This window comes from Hemitrygon akajei, chromosome 4, assembly GCF_048418815.1.
Source record: "Hemitrygon akajei chromosome 4, sHemAka1.3, whole genome shotgun sequence".
NCBI classification, from domain to species: Eukaryota; Metazoa; Chordata; class Chondrichthyes; order Myliobatiformes; family Dasyatidae; genus Hemitrygon; species Hemitrygon akajei.
Window position 1 is genome coordinate 81,245,744 of NC_133127.1, and position 18,073 is coordinate 81,263,816.

The window sequence follows — 18,073 nt, forward strand, 5'->3', positions numbered from 1 at the left end:
GCTGTCACCTACGTTGCTTGATTTAACTTTATAAGAGATGATATCCATCACTCGGAAGATACCAACAGTATGCAGAAGTTCAAGAGTGTCAGGGGGCAGAAGTTAGTGCAGTCCTGCTGTTACCTCTGACAGCCTTCCAGACTACCCACAACACCCCCAACATTTGTGTCATCAGCAATGTGTCTTCTTCAAGCTTAGGATTTTTAATGCCCATATATCTCTAAGATTCAAAGTCTTTTGAAATATATTTATTCAAAATGAAGTAAATAATAGTCATTCCATTATAAGAATGATTCCTCTTGTCTCGATTAACCTTCTCTAGGAGTCCTCTTTTACACCAGGATTAGGTAAGAGTCATTTTTTAAAGTATCTATTTTAGAACATACATGCTTCACTTTCTTTTCTGCAGGCTTACAATCCCCACAAAATCAATGGAATCACAGGTTCTGCACTAGTTTAAAATAAATGTGGGATGATCATTAACAAGATTAAGCTCTGGCACTTGGCTCTTTGCAGACTTCAATAAGTGCATAATTAAACACAAAGTCCCAAACTTTCTTCCACACTAAATGAGAAATGGCAATGATTCCACAGTCCAAGCCATTGATTGCAACAAACTTAGAATAACTGAGAAATCAGGGAAGAACCATAAAACCTAATTACTTTCTTCAGTAGTTCGAAACCAGAAGTTTAAAAAAGAATCAGGAACAATGGAGGCCGGGTTCTGCAGTCTTTCCAGCTTTGGAATAGTCCTTTTACCCTCAAGTTTTTAGTTAATTATCTTTAAAGTCCTCATTAATCTCTCACCTACACTACATCCTTTTACAACTAAGGGTGTACCAGCAACATTGACCAAAGGCCTCTAAAAACTCCATTAGAAAGGGCAGACTACAAATTTTGCTCTGCTTCTTCCTTTCTGCAGGAAGATAAAGAAAAGGTTATGAAATAAGGCCATTTTGTCCCATGAAGGGAGTTGGAGAAGCGTATACCGGATGGCTTTGAATCAATTGAACTGGACAACATTTAGGGATTCATCTTCGAATCTGAATGAATAAGCCACAGCTATCACCAACTTCATCAAGACCTGTGTGGGTGAGTGTGTGCCTTCAAGAACATATCAGACATACCCAAACTAAAAGCTGTGGATGAATCGGGAGATTCATAGTCTGCTGAGGGCTAGATCAGTGACATTCAACACCAGTGATCCAGAGCTATACAAGAAGTCCAGGTACAACCTATGGAAGGCTATTTTAAGAGTGAAAAAACAACTCTAATTTAGGGTTAAAGACAGAATTGGATGCACGTCAGTTCTGGCAGGGTTTGCAGACCATTAAATCCTACCAGGAGAAACCTAACATCATGAACTGCTGTGATGCTTCACTCCCAGATGAGCTCAACGCCTTTTATGCACACTTTGAAAGGGAGAATAAAACTGCATCTCTGTGAATTCCTGCAGTTCCTGGTGACCTTGTGCTCTGTCTCTCTCAGAGGCCAATGTCAGAAAATCTTGCAAGAGGGTAAACCCTCGCAAAGCATCTGGCCCTGAGAACGTACCTGGTAAGGCACTGAAAACCCATGTCAACCAATTGGCAAGAGCGTTTGAGGATACCTTCAATCTCTCACTGCTGTAGTCAGAGAGTCCCACTTGCTTCTAAAGGGCAACATTCATACCAATGCCCAGGAAGAGCAGGGTGAGCTGGATCAACAACCATCACCCAGTTGCACTCACATCAACTGTGATAAAATGCAGAGATTGGTCATGGCTAGAATCAACTCCTGTCTAAGCAGGTTTTAGTTACAGCATCAAAGCTTACAGGGATAAGGCCAGGGAGTGGGGCTGAGCAGAGGGGAAAAAAAAGTATCAGCCATGATTGAATGGCAGAGCAGACTTGATGGGCCAAATGGCCTAATTCTGCTCCTATGTCTTATGGATCTGGACCCCCTGCAATTTACCTATCGCCACAATAGGTCTACTGTGTAAGCCATTTCACTGGCTCCCCACTCAGCCTTGGAACATTTAGACAATAGCAGGCTGCTGTTTATTGATTACAGCTGTGTTCAACAGCATCACACCCTCAGTACTAATCAACAAGCTCCAAAACCTGGGCCTCTGTAACTCCCTCTGCAACTGGATCCTTGACGTCCTCACAGGATACCATAGTTAATTACAGATCTCCTTGCTGACTATCAACACTGGTGCACTCCAAGGATTTGTGTTTAGCCCGCTGCTCTACTCTCTCTGAACTCATGATTGTGTGGCTAGACACAGCTCAAATGTCATCTGTAAACGTTCCAATGACACAAGTATTGTTCAGAGAATTTCAGATGGTGATAAGGAGTTGTACAAGAGTAAGGTAGATCAGCTGGTTGAGTGGAGTCACAACAACCTTGCACTCACAGCAAGATCAGGAAATTGATTGTGGACTTCAGGAAGGGGAAGTTGAAGGAACACACTTCAATCCTCATTAAGTGATCAGCAGTGAAAAGGGTTTCAGGTTCCTGAGTGTCATCATCACTGAAAATCTATCCTGGACCCAACATATTGGGGCAATTATAAACTAGGCATGACAGCGGCCATATTTTAAGAGAAGTTTGAGGAGATTTCCAAAACTCTAGCAAATGTCTACAGATGCACCATGGAAAGCAATGCACCACTGTCTGGTATGGAGGGGCACTGCACCGGGTCAGAAAAGGCTGTAGGAAGTTGCAAGCTCAACCAGCTCCATCATGGACACTAACTTCCCCTGCATCAAGGACATCTTCAAAAGGCAATACCTCAAAATTATGGCATCCATCATTAAGAACCCCATCACCCAGGACATGCTCTCTTCTCATTGATACAGATACAGGAGCCTGAAACAGACATTCAACATTATAGGAACAGATCCTTCCCCTCAGCCATCTGATGAATGAACCCATGTACGCTACCTCACTATTCTCCCTCTCTCTTTGCACTACTTTTTAAAATTTATATATTTATATTATGTATTGCTGTACTGCTGCTGCAAAACAAATTTTATGACATTGTCATATTAAACCTGATTCTGATTCCATGTGCCTGCTCTTTCAATAAAATCATAAATGATCTTTTTAACTAAAGCCTTCTTTCCTTTACTAACCTCATATACTTTGATTTCCTTAAGTATTTAATATCTAATGCTCTATGTTTAAATATATTCAGTAAGTAAGCTCCATAGCTCTCTAGGGAAGAGAACTCTGAAGATTCTCTGAATGGCCAACATTATATTTTGGTCGCTTGTTCTAGGCACCCTTACTTAAGGAAATATCATCCCTGCGTCTGCAAGAATTTTGTATTTTTCTATATTCTACGGAGTAAAGGTCTAGTTTGTTTAATCTCTCTGATTCCAAGGATGGCAGGTTTCTCATATGTCTTACTGGAGTTCATTGAGGATATAAAGAGTGCAGTGGATAGAGGGGAACAGGTGGACAGTATTTACTTAGATTTCCAGAAGGCATTCGATTACGTGTTGCATAAAAGACTTATCCATAAGGTAAGGATGCATAGAGTTGGGGACGATGTATTAGCATGGATAGAGGCTTGGGTAACTAATAGAAAGCAGAGAGCTGGGATACATGGGTGTTACTCCGGTTGGCAATCAGTGGAGTGGTGTGCTACAGGTGTCAGTGCTGGGCCTGCAACTGTTCACAATATACATTAACAATCTGGAAGAGGGGACCAAGTTTGCTGTGATACTAAATTGAGTGGAAAAGCAAACTTTGCAGAAGATACTGAGAGTCTACAGAGAGATATAGATAGGTTAAGTGAGTGAGCAAGGGTCTGGCAGATGGAGTACAATGTTAGCAAATGCGAGGTCATCCACTTTGGAAGGAAAAGGAAAGAGCAGATTATTATTTAAATGGCAAAAGATTGCTGCATGCTGCTGTGTAAAGGAACTTGGGAGTGCTTGTGCATCAATCACAAAAGTTTGGTTTGCAGGTGCAGAGGCTATCAAGGCGGCAAATGGGATGTTGGCCTTCATTGCTGGAGGGATTGAATTTCAGAGCAGGGAGGTTATACTGCAACTGTACAGGGTACTGGTGAGGCTGCACCTGGAGTACTGTGTGCAGTTCTCGTCTCCTTAATAGGATATACTGACTTTGGAGACGGCGCAGAGGAGGTTCACCAGGTTAATTCCAGAGATGAGGGGGTTAGACTATGAGGAGAGATTGAGTCGCCTGGGTCTGTACTCGCTGCAATTCAGAAGAATGAGAGGAGATCTAATAGAAACATATAAAATAATGAAAGGGATAGATAAGATAGGAGGGAAGTGGTTTCCTCTCAAATTTTTCTTTAGCACTTTACCTTTTCCACCTATCACCTCCCAGCTTCTCACTTCACCACCCACCTTCTCCCTCAACCGACTTCACCTAAGAGCTGCCAGCTTATACACCTTCCCCTCCCCAACACCTTATTCTAGCTTCTTCCTCCTACCTTTCCAGCACTGATGAAGGGTTGACTATCAATTCCTTTCATTAGGTGTTGCCTGACCTGCTGACTTCCTTCAGCATTTTGTCTTGCTATGGATTTCCAGCATCTGCATTCTCGTGTTTCCAATACAGAATAAAATTATATATTTTAGGACAGAAGATGATATGTAAACGAAGGAAAAGATGCTGCTCTTTGGTGAGAGAGCACAGAAGTGGTTTTCCCTTTGCTCTTTTGAAGAGCCAGCACATGAATGCTGACTCAAACATCCTGCAGCTTGATTGTGTGATTCCAAAATGTCCAGTCAATGCAGTGTCCCAGAGGCCAGTACAGGAACTGGTTCACTGCCCAAGATCCCAACCCACCTCCCACACTTGTACGCAGAACAGCAAGTGGCTTACCGCCTCTCCGCCTTCCCAATAGGCATACCTCGAGATAGAAAGCCATGACAGTTTGCTGGCTGTAAAAGCCTATGTTACATTATACATTTCTCTGGTAATTAGGACATTTAGAACAAATTAAAGAGTAAACATTTAAAGCTATCTTTAAAAATATAAATATTTTAATGTTATAAATAATTTACCTTTTGAAGTAAAATATTAAAGCATTTCCCTTTTTATGCAGTCAGTGCTTGAATGAATTGACACATGGACTCCTTGAAGAGCGGTATGAAGACAGCGTGGACCCTTTCTTCAGTGTTAATGTTCTTGACGGACAGAACAGCTTGCAGGAAGTCTTAGACCAACAAGATCCAAGAGATTTTCCGAGGGTCAAGCTACTGATTGCTGGCATTTCCAAAGGCATCTGCAAACTATTAGTCAGCACCATTGTACCTAGTATAGATTATACTGTGTATAAATACTGTAGAACTAATTGCCAAGGGACATTTATAGCAAAACATGAAAAGTATCAAAGAAATGATTGGATCATTATCATTTCTGATACAAGAAATGTTTCTACTTTGTCCTCCCCTGACAACTGGCACAATCTAAAATAAACCTGTAATGATGTTTTTTATTGTATGCTACTGAATTTTAACAAAGTACATGTATTTCAAGTCCTTTATTCACAATATTTTCAGCACTATATTAGCTTCTCTCAAAACATATTGTTTTGTTTTAATTTTATACAACACTTCCAAAACAGGAGAGTGCTTGCCTGAATAACATGTGATTGACATATACATTACAGCCACTATCTGGTAAACCAAACTAAGACACATACTTCTGTATTTAAAAAAATCATTCTTATTCAAGAAACCATGTGTAGACAAATAATATTCAAAAAAGCTAAAGATCAGAGTTACATAGAAAAACATTCAGTATACAACATCTAAAGTCTTCTCTTCTGTGTGCTTATGTATAACACTGAAAGAAAAAGAAAAAAAAGTGAAACAGGATTCTTTAGTTTAAAATACAGAATACAAGAGTATATTACCTACTGAGAACACATTAGAACTACTGCAAAGAAAAAGACCAGAGAAAATATATCAACTTTTCAAAAGAAATATCATGCTTAAGTGATGTATGATACTGTTTCATAAACTTTGTTTTGGCTCCAATTAATTTGGACATCTAATATATCCAAAAACAAAGGCTTGGATTCAGTCAATTTTCTGAGGGTGGTTTGTAAACAATGATTAATTTCTTGAGAGATGAGTTAATTTGCCAGAATTATCTTACATTTAGCAGTCTCAAAATATCCCTGTCCTAAATCATTAAAATATCTAATGATATCAAAATCATTAAAATTTGCTTATTTGGATATTTTGTCAAATTATTTTTCTCACGAGTTCCTAATAGGGCATCAGGACAGTAAATTTTCAGGAGGGATTATGCCTGATAAAGGGGGGCTCATACTTAATTTTAAGATTATTTTACTTAAAATTGCAATGGGAATGCACTATCAGAAAAGTTTCCAAATACAGTACAATTGATAGTCTGTCTTTTCCCTCAATCTACTTTGCTCAGTAACACAATTGAACTCTCAAGTGAAGCTTCAGTAGAACAGAACAAATGCAAACTCTCAATCTAAAACAAACTGTGCTGTGCAGCAAGGGAAATTTTTTAATGAGATCAGATAAAGTTAGATTTTTACTTTCATGTGCTTGCTAAGCCAGGCTTACAACTATAACCAAAGCAAGTCTATCAAAGGTAAAGCAATGACACTTTTAAAATGTTAAATTTCTTGCTAAAATATGATACTAAATGAGAAGAAAACCAAACAGGCAAAAGAAAAAAAACATGTACAACAGGAGAAAGCATGGGATCACAGAGTCTAAAGTTACAGGCAAAGATTTTATTTCAAAAGATCTCATTATGAAAGGAAAACCAATTTACCATTGTTGCCACGAATAAATGCATCTCCATATTTGTTCTTAAGTTGACCATTTACATATTCTTCTGTTTGTTCCAAAGCTATGTTCATATACCCATCCAGACAAGCTAAAACACCTAGCAAATATCAGACAGATGCAATGAAAATATATTCCAATTCAGTCCTAGAATCCGGAATATACATGATTACAATGTCGAGCTATACAGTTTGGTAACTATTTACAAACTTCAGGGAGCCATGCACTAAAACTGACTATTAAAACTAAATTAATACCAACTTCAAATGTAAGTTTATAGTTTCACCTGATAATTGTGAGGATGGACAATTTATCTCAAGTAGCATATTCCCACTGGGAAAATAGTAATAAAAATCCTGACACATCCATGCATAGAAGAAAATGGTAACATCAAATATGTGAAAGCCTTTATCACTGTAAGAAAAGGAACTATTTATCAACAGTCGAATCTAAAACTGAAATGCTCAGGATTCAAATTCATTTCACAAGAAACCACATTTGCCAATTTCTTTAAACACAAGTACAAATGTTCCCAGCAGCAAAAACTCTTCGCTAAAATTAGGGATATTAATTCTTTAAAAGGTGTTCCTTTATAACTGATCTTGTCCTTTTTGTTTTCAAGACAGAATAGGACAAAAGTCAGGTCAAAACAGCACAACACCATCTCAACGCAAAGGAAAATAATGATCTTTCAAGAATCACTAGATTCTGGCATGGTTCCAGAGGACTGGAAAACTGCAAATGTCTCTCCACTCTTCAAGAAGGGAAGGAGACAGAAGAAAAGAAATTATAGTTAGCCTGACCTCAGTGGTGGGAGGATGTTGGAGTGGATTGTTAAGGATGAGGTTTCGGGGGACACATGATAAAATGGGACAGAGTCAGCATGGTTTCCTCAAGGGAAAATCTTGCCTGGCAAATCTGTTAGAATTTTTTTGAGGAAATAACGAGCAGGATATACAAAGAAAAATTGGTGAATGTTGTGTACTTGGATTTTCAAAAGGCCTTTGACAAGGTATGCATGAGGCTGCTTAACAAGATAAGACCCCATGATATTAGATAAAGGATGGAAAGAGCTTTAGCTGATTGGCAATAGAATAAAGAGAGGCTTTTCTGACTGGCCGCTGGTGACCAGTGGTGGTCCACGGGTGTCGCTATTGGGACTGTTTCTTTTTACGTTGTATATCGATGATCTGGATGACAAAATTGATGGTTTTGTGGCTACTCTGCGGACAATACGAAGATAGGTGGAGATGTAGGTACTGTTGAGGAAGCAGGGAGGCTACAGAAGGAATTAGATTAGGAGAATAGGTAAAGAAGTGGTAGATGGAAATGGTCACGCACTTTGGTAGAAGGAATAAAAGCAGAGACTATTTTCTAAATGGGAAGAAAATTCATAAATCAGAGGTGCAAAGGGCCTTGGGGTGCTTGTGCAGGATTCTCTAAAGGTTAACTTGCAGGCTGAGTCGGCGGTGAGGCTAGAATATAAAAAAGGATGTAATGCTGAGGCTTTACAAGGCACTGGTGAAGCCCCACTTGGAGTATTGCGAAAGGATGTGCTGACATTGCAGACGATTCGAAGGAGATTCACGAAAATAATTCTGCGATTGAAAGAATCGGGGGGATCTCATTGGAACCTATCAAAAGTTGAAAGGCCTATATAGAGTGGATGTGGAGAGATTTCCAATAGTGGGGTAAGTCGAGCACCAGAAGGCATAACCTCACAATAGATGGACATCCATTTAGACCAGGATGAGAGGAATTTCTTTTGTCAAAGGGTGGTGAATTTGTTGCCACAGGTAGCCGTGGAGGCCAGGTCACTGGGTGTATTTAAGGTAGAGGTTGATAGATTGTAGATGTCAGGGTGTGAAAGATTACGGGAGGAAGGCAGGATAATGGGGTTGAGAGGGAAATGGATCAGACTCGAAGGGCCAATCAGTCAACATCAAATTGTAGAGCAGACTCGATGGGCTGAATGGCCTAATTCTGCTTCAATGTCTTATAGACAGCCTTAATATCCTTTCCTACACTTCTCAATCTGTAACTAAGGTTCGCCTGGGCTTGCTGTATACAATCCAGTTTACAACCCTGACTACATGTCCAAGTACCACAATGTAAAGCATTTTGGGCCACCTCGAGATGTAACAGGTGACAGGCATTCAAGCCTGTCACTCATGAGTACCTCGGTAATCCACACCCGAGTTCAGCTTGACCACCACAGGTCTTCCTATAATCTGCTTTAGAAAATCACTGGGAGTTTGCTTTCGCAGGCTCATTTTGCGTCCTTATGCCCAAGTACCTGCAAGAGAAGAGACCCAGTAACAGCAGTTACTATAATTCAATAATTCAAGCAGGAGACTTTGTAGAAGTGAAAAGCATTTCAGGAATTTATAAATCTTGCTGAAAAGCTGGAAACAAATGCGGGGGAATGGGTGGATTGGGGAGCACAGAGGAAAAACTGTTGAGTACATACTAAAAGATTTCATCTAGAGTTCTGTGTTTAGCTTTGGGGGAGAAAACAAATGTTCTGACTTTTGAGCACAAACTTTAGGCTAAGTAGAACTCACAACTGCGTCATAAAGGAGTACATTCTAACCCACACCCGAAACTTGAGAAGATGATCCTCCATTATTTAGCTGAAGCAGTAAACCAGACCTCTCTACCAGCAGCAAAATATTCAATGTTACCATTTAAAGAGAGGGAAATTGTTGTGTGCATTCACGCACAGGACGTGGGCAGCAGCACTTGGAACCCTTCCCACATCATCATGGTAACAGTGAACGCCTTCAAACTTTGCCGACTGTGTTGTTAAGCAGTAAGATTCAAAACTTAACCCAGCAACAAAGGAACTTCAATATGTTTCTAAGTGGCCTGTAGAGGAAATCGGAGACGTGAAGCAGCTGTGGCTTTTCCCTGTAACCAAGGTGCATTTCTGTCAGCCAGAATGATCCCTACTGGAATGGCAGCTTAGGCTGGCAAACAGGATGCCAGCGAATGAGACTACTGCGTCCTGCTACACTGAAATACTCGTGTGTTAGAACTGCAGTCAGTCAGATAAACCAAGAGTATTCCGTCACATCTCCACACCTGGCCTCATGTGTGGATGAAAAGTTTTGGGCTATCAAGAAGTTGCTCGTTATCAGGCCCAACCACTCTTGTAACCATGTATCTGTGCATCTGGTCTAACTCCACTTCTGATCAAGGATGATCAGACTTCCTATAACTTCCAGAGCATGGGTTCCCAACTTCTTAATGCCACAGACCAATACTATTATGCAAGGGGTCCATAAACCCCAGGTTGGGAACTTCTGTTCTAGGATGTTAATGCTGGGTAACCAGATGATGCTTATTCATTTGAAGAGAAAGGGAGGAGGTTAGACTTGCTGGAAATGGCCACTGCCTAGCACTTGTAAGACAAAGATTCTGTTCGTCACTTATTAGCCCAAGCCTCAATGCTGTAGAGATCTTGTTGCGGACTGCTTTATTTTTTGGGGAAGCTCTGAACTGATTCGCACTTTGTGCAGTGCAGAAGTAGCTGAAGGGAACGGAACGGAGGAAGCAGCTCCACAGCATCATTCTGAGTTGCTGCTGGCTCTAACACCACAATGTTGTGATTTAGGTGCCGTGGTAGCATTGGGGTTAGTGCAGTGCTGTTGCAGTTCAGAGTTCAATCGCAGCACTGTTCTGTAAGGAGACTCTCTACATCCTCCCTATGGAATGAGTGGATTCCCCTGGGTGCTCCCGTTCCCTCCCACAGCCCAGAGACGTACCGGGCAGGTTAACTGGTCATTGTAATTTGCCCTGTGATTAGGTTAGGGTTAGTCAGGGTTACTGGGGAGGCATGGCTCAAAGGGTCAGTTGGCCCTACTCCACAGTCTCGCTAGATAAATAAATAAACCACATATCTAATCTAACAATTATTCCACTTTATATGGAGGATTCCAAAGTTTTCCCTCAACTCCCATTGACTTTAACTTTGCAGGGTTCTTTGATCACTTAGCCTGTCAAAGGACCCCTTGGTGTCAAAAGTAATCACTTTCACTTCATGATTGAATGTTTAGGCCAAGGTTAAAATAAGGTCAGGTGCTCTGCTGGAATTCAAACGAGTGTTAGCGAGCAGGTTACAGGTGAGGATTAATATTAGAATTCCTGTTTTGAGGACAGGCATATCCAGCAGTGCTGCATTGCTTCTCTCTAAATGAGGGCTGATCTACTTGCTTAACAGTGATGGTACAGTGAAAGGAGGCTATAGAACTGGTACAGGAGACTCTAGTGTGTCATGGATGTCCACAATTTGAAAATCTGTGAAATTCATGACAATAGGTATGTTTTAAAACATGAGGCTGTTGTCAGTGCGAAGATTGGCTTTATCTCTGAAAAGACCACTCCTAAAAATATTATTATGTGACAGATAGATTGGGGAAGACAACATTCAGTATTATTTCTCTCATTAACTACAAGAAACCCCGTTGGACAGTGTTTTGTTTTTTTAAGTCTTGCCCAGCTCCAGCAGTAGCACTGCTACTAAATCATTCCTGTTGCGCTCTGAACTGCCGTTTATTGCGCTTCCAAGGGCATTGTGCCTCTTGTTGCCCTAGGAAAATTTTGCTAAGTGGTGTTCAACTTGAAGGCATGCTTGATTCATCAGCTGTTGATGTTTCGCAACTGATATCAACAGGTTTCAATTCCCCATTCACCCTTTAGAAAAAAAAACACACTAAAACAGACCATCTGGTCATTGATTTTGCAAGCATTCCTAAGGATGGAGGAAAGTATTGCAGCTCCTGAATTTTCATGGGAAACTAGGAAAAAGAGAATGGGTGTTGAGAAGGTTGGGAAAAGGTACCTTTGGAATGCTGAAAGGATAGGGAAGAAAAAGTCATGTCACATTTAAGATAATGCACATTGCAAAGATGACAATTGAACTGGTGAGCTGGAAAGTGAAAACAAGGGAGCCCTATCTTTGCTCACCTTGGGAAGAGGCAAGAGCAGAGCTCTGACAACTAAGCTGAAGGGAGGTCACAATTAAATAAAGAGAAACTATCTCAAAAACTGTGCTAAGGAAGGAGCTGTCATCAGAAAAGATGCAGCTGGGTCAGAGAAACAAGAAGTTTGTAAGCAGAGTCCTTACAAGAAGCAGGAAGGCACAAGCTTTAGCCAAGCAAGGCCAGGAGAATCTGTAGGCTTGTAATGAATACTGGTCACTAACCTTGGGATGAGAAATGGAGGGGAATCATTGGAACTGGACCTTGAGAGAGCAGGGTAGCAATTAGTGAAGATAATTAAATTACACATGAGAGAAGGAAGCAACATCAAAACACAGTCAATGCACAAGAGTTAAGAGGACCCCACACTCTTAAGTAGGAATGAAACAAAGAATATTGTTCAAATTCCACAAATATTTATAATTCAGACATACATGTTCCCACAGTTACATTATTTACTTGGAAATAAACTAGCTAAAAGGGAAGATGCTGAATGAGAGAATGACTTACAACAAGCAGAGGGAGGGTGAGGCAAGCAAACAGGTCATTTCTCAAGGAAAATGCAAGGACATCCTGATGTGGGAAAAAGGTGTAAAGGGACAGGACATTCATAGGAAAAATGCTGCAGTTGGAAATTAGAAGATATTAAAGAGCCAGAGGATGCCAAACATACCACAGGTACAAGCAGGAAAAGACTGCGCAAAGACAAAAACAGCAGAATGAGCGTAAAAAAGAATAAGTTTAGTGGGCAAAACTGAAGCAATGGACGTATTATTTATGGACCTTGCGATGGAGATAGAGGGGGTTTGGGCATTGAGGCTAAAAGCTGTTAATATCTCTTTTTTAAAAAAAAAACGTGGTGAATGATTATATGCGACACAGTTGTCTAATGTCACGACAAGTTGAAAAGGATCTACTGCTTTCACGGTGAATAGGAGTTCGTCACGAGAAGTTGTTTCCATTTTTGAAACAAACTATAAAATATTCAGTTCTCGACCATAAGAAGCAATTTGGGTGAACAACACTTAAACATCGAAGGGGAGGCTAGCTCAACATACAATGAAGAGTAAGGAAATGCCAAGAACGTAAAATGAGAGAAATCTGCTGTGGCTAGGAGTCGACATCAGTACAGAAGCTTTTACTAAGTTATAGGTTGCCCGTCTAATAAAAGCAGACACAACTGGTAAGAACGGGTCGGACAGAGTTGCTGAAGGCCCGAGTAAGTGCTCGGATACAAGACACGGTAAATCTCAGCGACAGGGAGCGGGTCTCGGAACCTGCCGCCACCCCGAGAGAGGGAACCAAACGTTCACTTACAACGCGCCGAGGAAACCAATTCGAATATGGCCCGAACCGTCTCAAACGTGACACCCGGATCCCGGACTGATTCGAATATGTACCGCCCAGGCAGCTCCAACCCCGACCTCCGACCTCCGACCCGCAGCCAACCCACCAATCACACGCCCGAACACCCATCGCTGTTACAGAAGCCTCGCTGGGTCAAAATTAAAGTCAATTCATGTTCCTTAAAAATGGAGAATTATTTCTCGAGATAAAGATATAGCGTTTAAACAAGTAAAACTCTTGAAAAGTTGCAGTTTAGTTTACTCGTTTGTTTTTTTCCATAAATATTAAGGTAGTAAGCACAGAGCCAATGCCATATTTAAATTTACTGATCACGCAGTGACTCGTGACGAATCAGCATTCGGGAGGGAGTTTGAAGTTGAAGATCTGGCTCAGTTTTGCCCCAGCAGCAACCTCTTACTCAGAGTCAGCAAGACCAAAGTGCTGAATACTGACTTCAACGGGGGAAATCGGGGATCCCTGAGCCAGTCCTCATCGGGGGAATCAGAGGCGGAGAGGGTCAGCAACTGTAAATTCCCTCGGTGCCACCATTTCGGAGGATCTGACCTGGGCCCAGCACATAAGTGCCATTACAAAGAAAGCACGGCAGCGCCTCTTGCTTTCTTAGAATCTAAGCTTGCGAAGATTCAGCATCTCATCTAAAGCTTTGACAAACTTCTCTAGATGCGCAGTGGAGAGAAAATTGGCAGATCCTGGAAATACAAGCAACACACACAAAATACTAAAGGAACTACTTCCCATTTCGACACGTCAGTCCATGGCTTCTTCTGCTACTGTGATGAGGCCACACTCAGGTTGGAGGAGCAACACATTTTATTCAGTCTGGGTAGCCAGCATCCTGATGGCATGGACATCGATTTCTCCAGCTTCCAGTAATTGTCCCTCCCTTGCCCCATTCCCCCTCATACCTTGTCTCCCCATCAACTCCCTCTGATGCTCCTTCCCCGTCCCTTTCTTCCATGGGGTCTTTAGCCCTCTCTTATCAGATTCTCCCTTCTGCAGCCCTTTATCTCTTTCACTAATGAACTTCACCTCTCCCGCTCTCCTGGTTTCAGCTATCACCTCCCCCCACCTTCTCACACTGACCTCTCATCTTTTTTCCAGCCCTGATGAAGGGTCTTGGCCCAAGACGTCAACTGTTTACTCTTTTCCCATAGATGCTGCCTGGCCTGTTGAGTTCCTCCAGCATTTTGTGTGTGTTGCAGCGGGGAGTATATTGACTGGCCGCATCACAGCCTGGAATGGAAACGCTAATGCCCTTGAATGGAAAAGCCTACACAGAGTAGAGGATTTAGCTCAGTCCATCATGGGTAAAGCCCTCCCCACCATTGAGCACATCTATGTGGAGTGCTGTCGCAGGAAAGTGCATCCACCATCAAACACCATCTTCAGACCATGCTCTCTTCTCACAGTTGCTATTAGGAAGCAGGTGCAGGAGCCTCAAGACCCACACTATCAGGTTCAGTTATTATGCCTCAACCATCAGGCTCTTGAACCAAAGAGGGTAACTTCACTCACCCCTTCACTGAACTGTTCCCACAATCTATGGACTCACTTTCAATGACTCTTCATCTCATTTTCTTGACATTTATTGCTGAGATATTACTTGATTTTTTAATTTGTTTCTTTGTATTTACTGTAATGCCCTTAAGAAAATGAATCTCAGGGTTGTACTTTGATAATAAATTTGCCTTGAACTTTGATATAGCATCCAATGTCCAAGTTCAGGGGCTCCCAAGAGCTTGGTGCTGTGCGAGGTGGTGCAGCCACTCGGTGCTGAGATGAGGGTCTTAGAGCCGTACCCTGGCTACTCAGGTGTGTGTGCCCATTGTTGGGAACTGGCAGCGCCTACTGCCTGTGATGACAAACTGGCCGGACCTTACACTCTGGTTCCTCATACGTTTTGATGTGATGCGACTTGCTGCCTTTCACTATGTGCCTGTACAGCTCTCTCGAGCTTGAGACTCTGTGTGGTAGCCAGCCGAGTGGCTGATAGCAAGCTTGTTATAGTGGAGAAATCATGGCTCGGGGCTGGGGGCTATTTGAAAATAAATTCCAAATCTTGAAATTCTCCCCTGGGAATATATCTTCCCCATCCATGACTTGGTCTTGTTGTTGCCTCCATAACGTCGATATTAGAATTTCCTCGACGTATGCACTGCAGTAAGTAAATGACTTCTCACCATGCCATTGGTGAATAGAGCAAGCACCAATTCTGAATGGAGAGAAGCCTGAATTCTCATTGTGACACAGTTGGCATGTTCTTGCCCCTCTGTTACTGATCAAGTTATAGTCTGCACAAATGGAAGTCATAACTGGACAAATAACATGCCAATTTCATCTGTACTTAAAATGACAATCAAAACTGTGCAATGTTAACCGATCATCTTCTGCATGCTTTTGACTGCCATACTTTTATGCAATGGTTCTCCAATGGCTGTTATCAAAACGATGGATAATCAGTACTTCCAGTGGAGGGCATTGTGGTTGCCGTGAACAGCACTGGATGTACCGAGTGGGTTTCAGCAATCCGGGCTAGCTGGCTGATGAGCAATCTTTGCCAAAAGAAGGAGCTCACACCCGCATGCACAAGACACATTCAATATCCAGCTGTAGACTTACTGAGGGGCGGTATATGTTTTCCACAAAAGTGCCAGCTAATGACTAACTCCAGCAGGGAGAGCTTAACCACCAGCCCTTTACAACCAATGATATTGTCATCGCTGAATTCCCACGATGAACAACTGAGCCTAGCATGTGGTTTTTGTGACCAGTGGCTATAAGAGCAGTTCAGCTGGGTATGTTATAATAAGTGACTCACCTCCTGACACCTAAGGATTTTTTATCATGCACAAGGCACACGTCAGAAGCATGATGGAATACTCTCCCTTTGCCTGGGTATATATGGCACCAACCACTCTCAAGAAGGCTGACACCGTCTTGATTAGTAATGCAACAACCAGCCTAAACATTGATTTTCCTCTCACAGTAGAGTGCACCTCCTGTAAAATGAACTGAAGTTACCTGCTGTGATAGCACCTCTTGCACCCACAACTTCTACAGCAAGAAAAGAGTTTGATATGGTAGAGGCAGGTTCGATATTGTCATTTAAAGTAAAATTGGATAGGTATATGGACAGGAAAGGAATGGAGGGTTATGGGCTGAGTGCAGGTCGGTGGGCCTAGGTGAGGGTAAGCGTTCGGCACGGACTAGAAGGGCCAAGATGGCCTGTTTCTGTGCTGTAATTGTTATATGATTATAAAAACAAGGGCAGCAACTGCAAGAGAACACAACTATCAGAACAACACACACAAAATGCTGGTGGAACATGGCAGGCCGGTCAGCATCTATAAGGAGAAGCACTGTCGACGTTTTGGGCCGAGACCCTTCGTCAGGACTATCAGAAGGTACTTCTTCAAACCACACACATTCCTAACTTGGAAATAAATCACCCATCTTCACAGGATCTGAGTCTAGTTCCTGGAAATTGTTCGCAGTAGGCATACCTTTACCCCAAGGACTGCAGCAGTTCAAAGCATAGGTCACCATCTCCGTTTCACAGGTAATTATGGATTATCAAGATCCTAAAACAAACTGGAAGGGGCCTGTTGGGGTGGCAACGCTACAACCAGTCATTTGCTGTCATATGGAAGAGGAAGCTAATACAAACTACACAGAAACGTCAAAGCTGGACATCATGTACCGGAAGACACATTTCTAAGGTGCTGAGATTCTCGTCAAACCTATAGGACCAGGGAACATAATGACAGCAGTATGGCCTTGGTTGGCAGCAAGCTGATTTTGGATGCCAAAAGCTAGAATCTCCAGTGCAGCCATCTGATGCTGGATGAGTTCTGGTTGTGTTACAACAAATACTGGAATTTCTACCCTCATAGGTTGACATCATTTAACTGCCGGATGGGAGGAATTCGAGGCTCCACAGAAAGCTATTTGCAAGGTTGGAGTTGAACCTGAGCCTGGCTATCTCATGTAGGCAATGCTGTAATCATCTCTGTGTGAATGTTCTTCAACTTTTGTCTGTCGGCTGCTCTGTCCTCTAAAGTGATATGGGACCTTACCCTTCAAGAAGCTGATATGAGACCTACCAATTCCTCCTCAGCTCACCAGGCTGCAGCTTATTTCTATCTCATGACTCATTGCATGTAATCCAATTTTATAATATCTGCAAAGCACAAGGATCAGAGCCATTGGGACTAAATGATTTTCAGATGTCACTGTGTCTATTTTTCGGCAAGAACATAATTTAGTTTTAAGGTTTCACTTATAAAAACACACAAAAAATTAGAATTTCAAAAGTGTGAGAGAAATCATTTGCTCCTTCAATAATACAAATAGGAAGGTGACATTTAAATGAGACAGGTGAGAAATTCATTCCACGCCCTCAGCTAAGAAATAGTTCATGTTGTCATGGGATAAGAAAATGGAAATAACAAATATAAACTAACTTTTCGAAAGATCCACTGGGAAAACTAAGCAAAATGAGCTCTGACAAACTTGGGATATCCAAATAAGTATTGCAACCAAGGACAAACGAGGAAATCTGCAGGTGCTGGAATAACAAGTAACACCCGCAAGGTGCTGGAGGAACCCAGCAGGTCAGGCAGCATCTATGGAAAAGAGTCAACAGTTGACACTTAGGGCTTCATCAGGACTGGATAAAATAACAGATGAGGAGTCAGGGTAAGAAGGTGGGGGAGGGGAGGAGGAAACACAAGGTGATAGGTGAAACCAGGAGGGGGAGGAGTGAAGTAAAGAGCTGGGAAGTTGATTGGTGAAAGAGATAAAGGGCTGGAGAAGGGGGAATCTGATTGGAGAGGACAGAGGACCATGGAAGAAAGAAAAGGGGAGGAGCGCCAGAGGGAGGTGATGGGCAGGTAAGAGATAAGGTGAGAGAGGGAAATGGAA

At 42.0% G+C, this 18,073-nt stretch overlaps 1 protein-coding gene across 1 annotated transcript; it reads right to left on the minus strand.

Moving 5' to 3' along the window:
• Positions 1–5,494: 5,494 nt before the first annotated feature.
• On the minus strand, positions 5,495–13,226 carry lsm6 (LSM6 homolog, U6 small nuclear RNA and mRNA degradation associated). The gene is made up of 4 exons (XM_073042938.1): positions 13,100–13,226; positions 8,980–9,096; positions 6,787–6,900; positions 5,495–5,814 (listed from the first exon to the last, which is right to left on the minus strand). The coding sequence occupies exons 2-4, from the start codon at positions 9,071–9,073 to the stop codon at positions 5,780–5,782; spliced, it is 243 nt and encodes an 80-aa protein (XP_072899039.1). The 5' UTR covers positions 9,074–9,096; positions 13,100–13,226; the 3' UTR covers positions 5,495–5,779.
• Positions 13,227–18,073: the final 4,847 nt, after the last annotated feature.

Excerpts from the sequence above, each read along its gene's own strand:
- lsm6 (XM_073042938.1), bottom strand. The coding sequence starts at position 9,073 with ATGAGCCTGCGAAAGCAAACTCCCAGTGATTTTCTAAAGCAGATTATA. Across the intron at positions 6,901-8,979 it reads CTCGGGTGTGGATTACCGAG|GTGTTTTAGCTTGTCTGGAT; the intron begins GTACTCATGAGT and ends GATATTTGCTAG. Across the intron at positions 5,815-6,786 it reads ATTTATTCGTGGCAACAATG|TGTTATACATAAGCACACAG; the intron begins GTAAATTGGTTT and ends TTTTTCTTTCAG.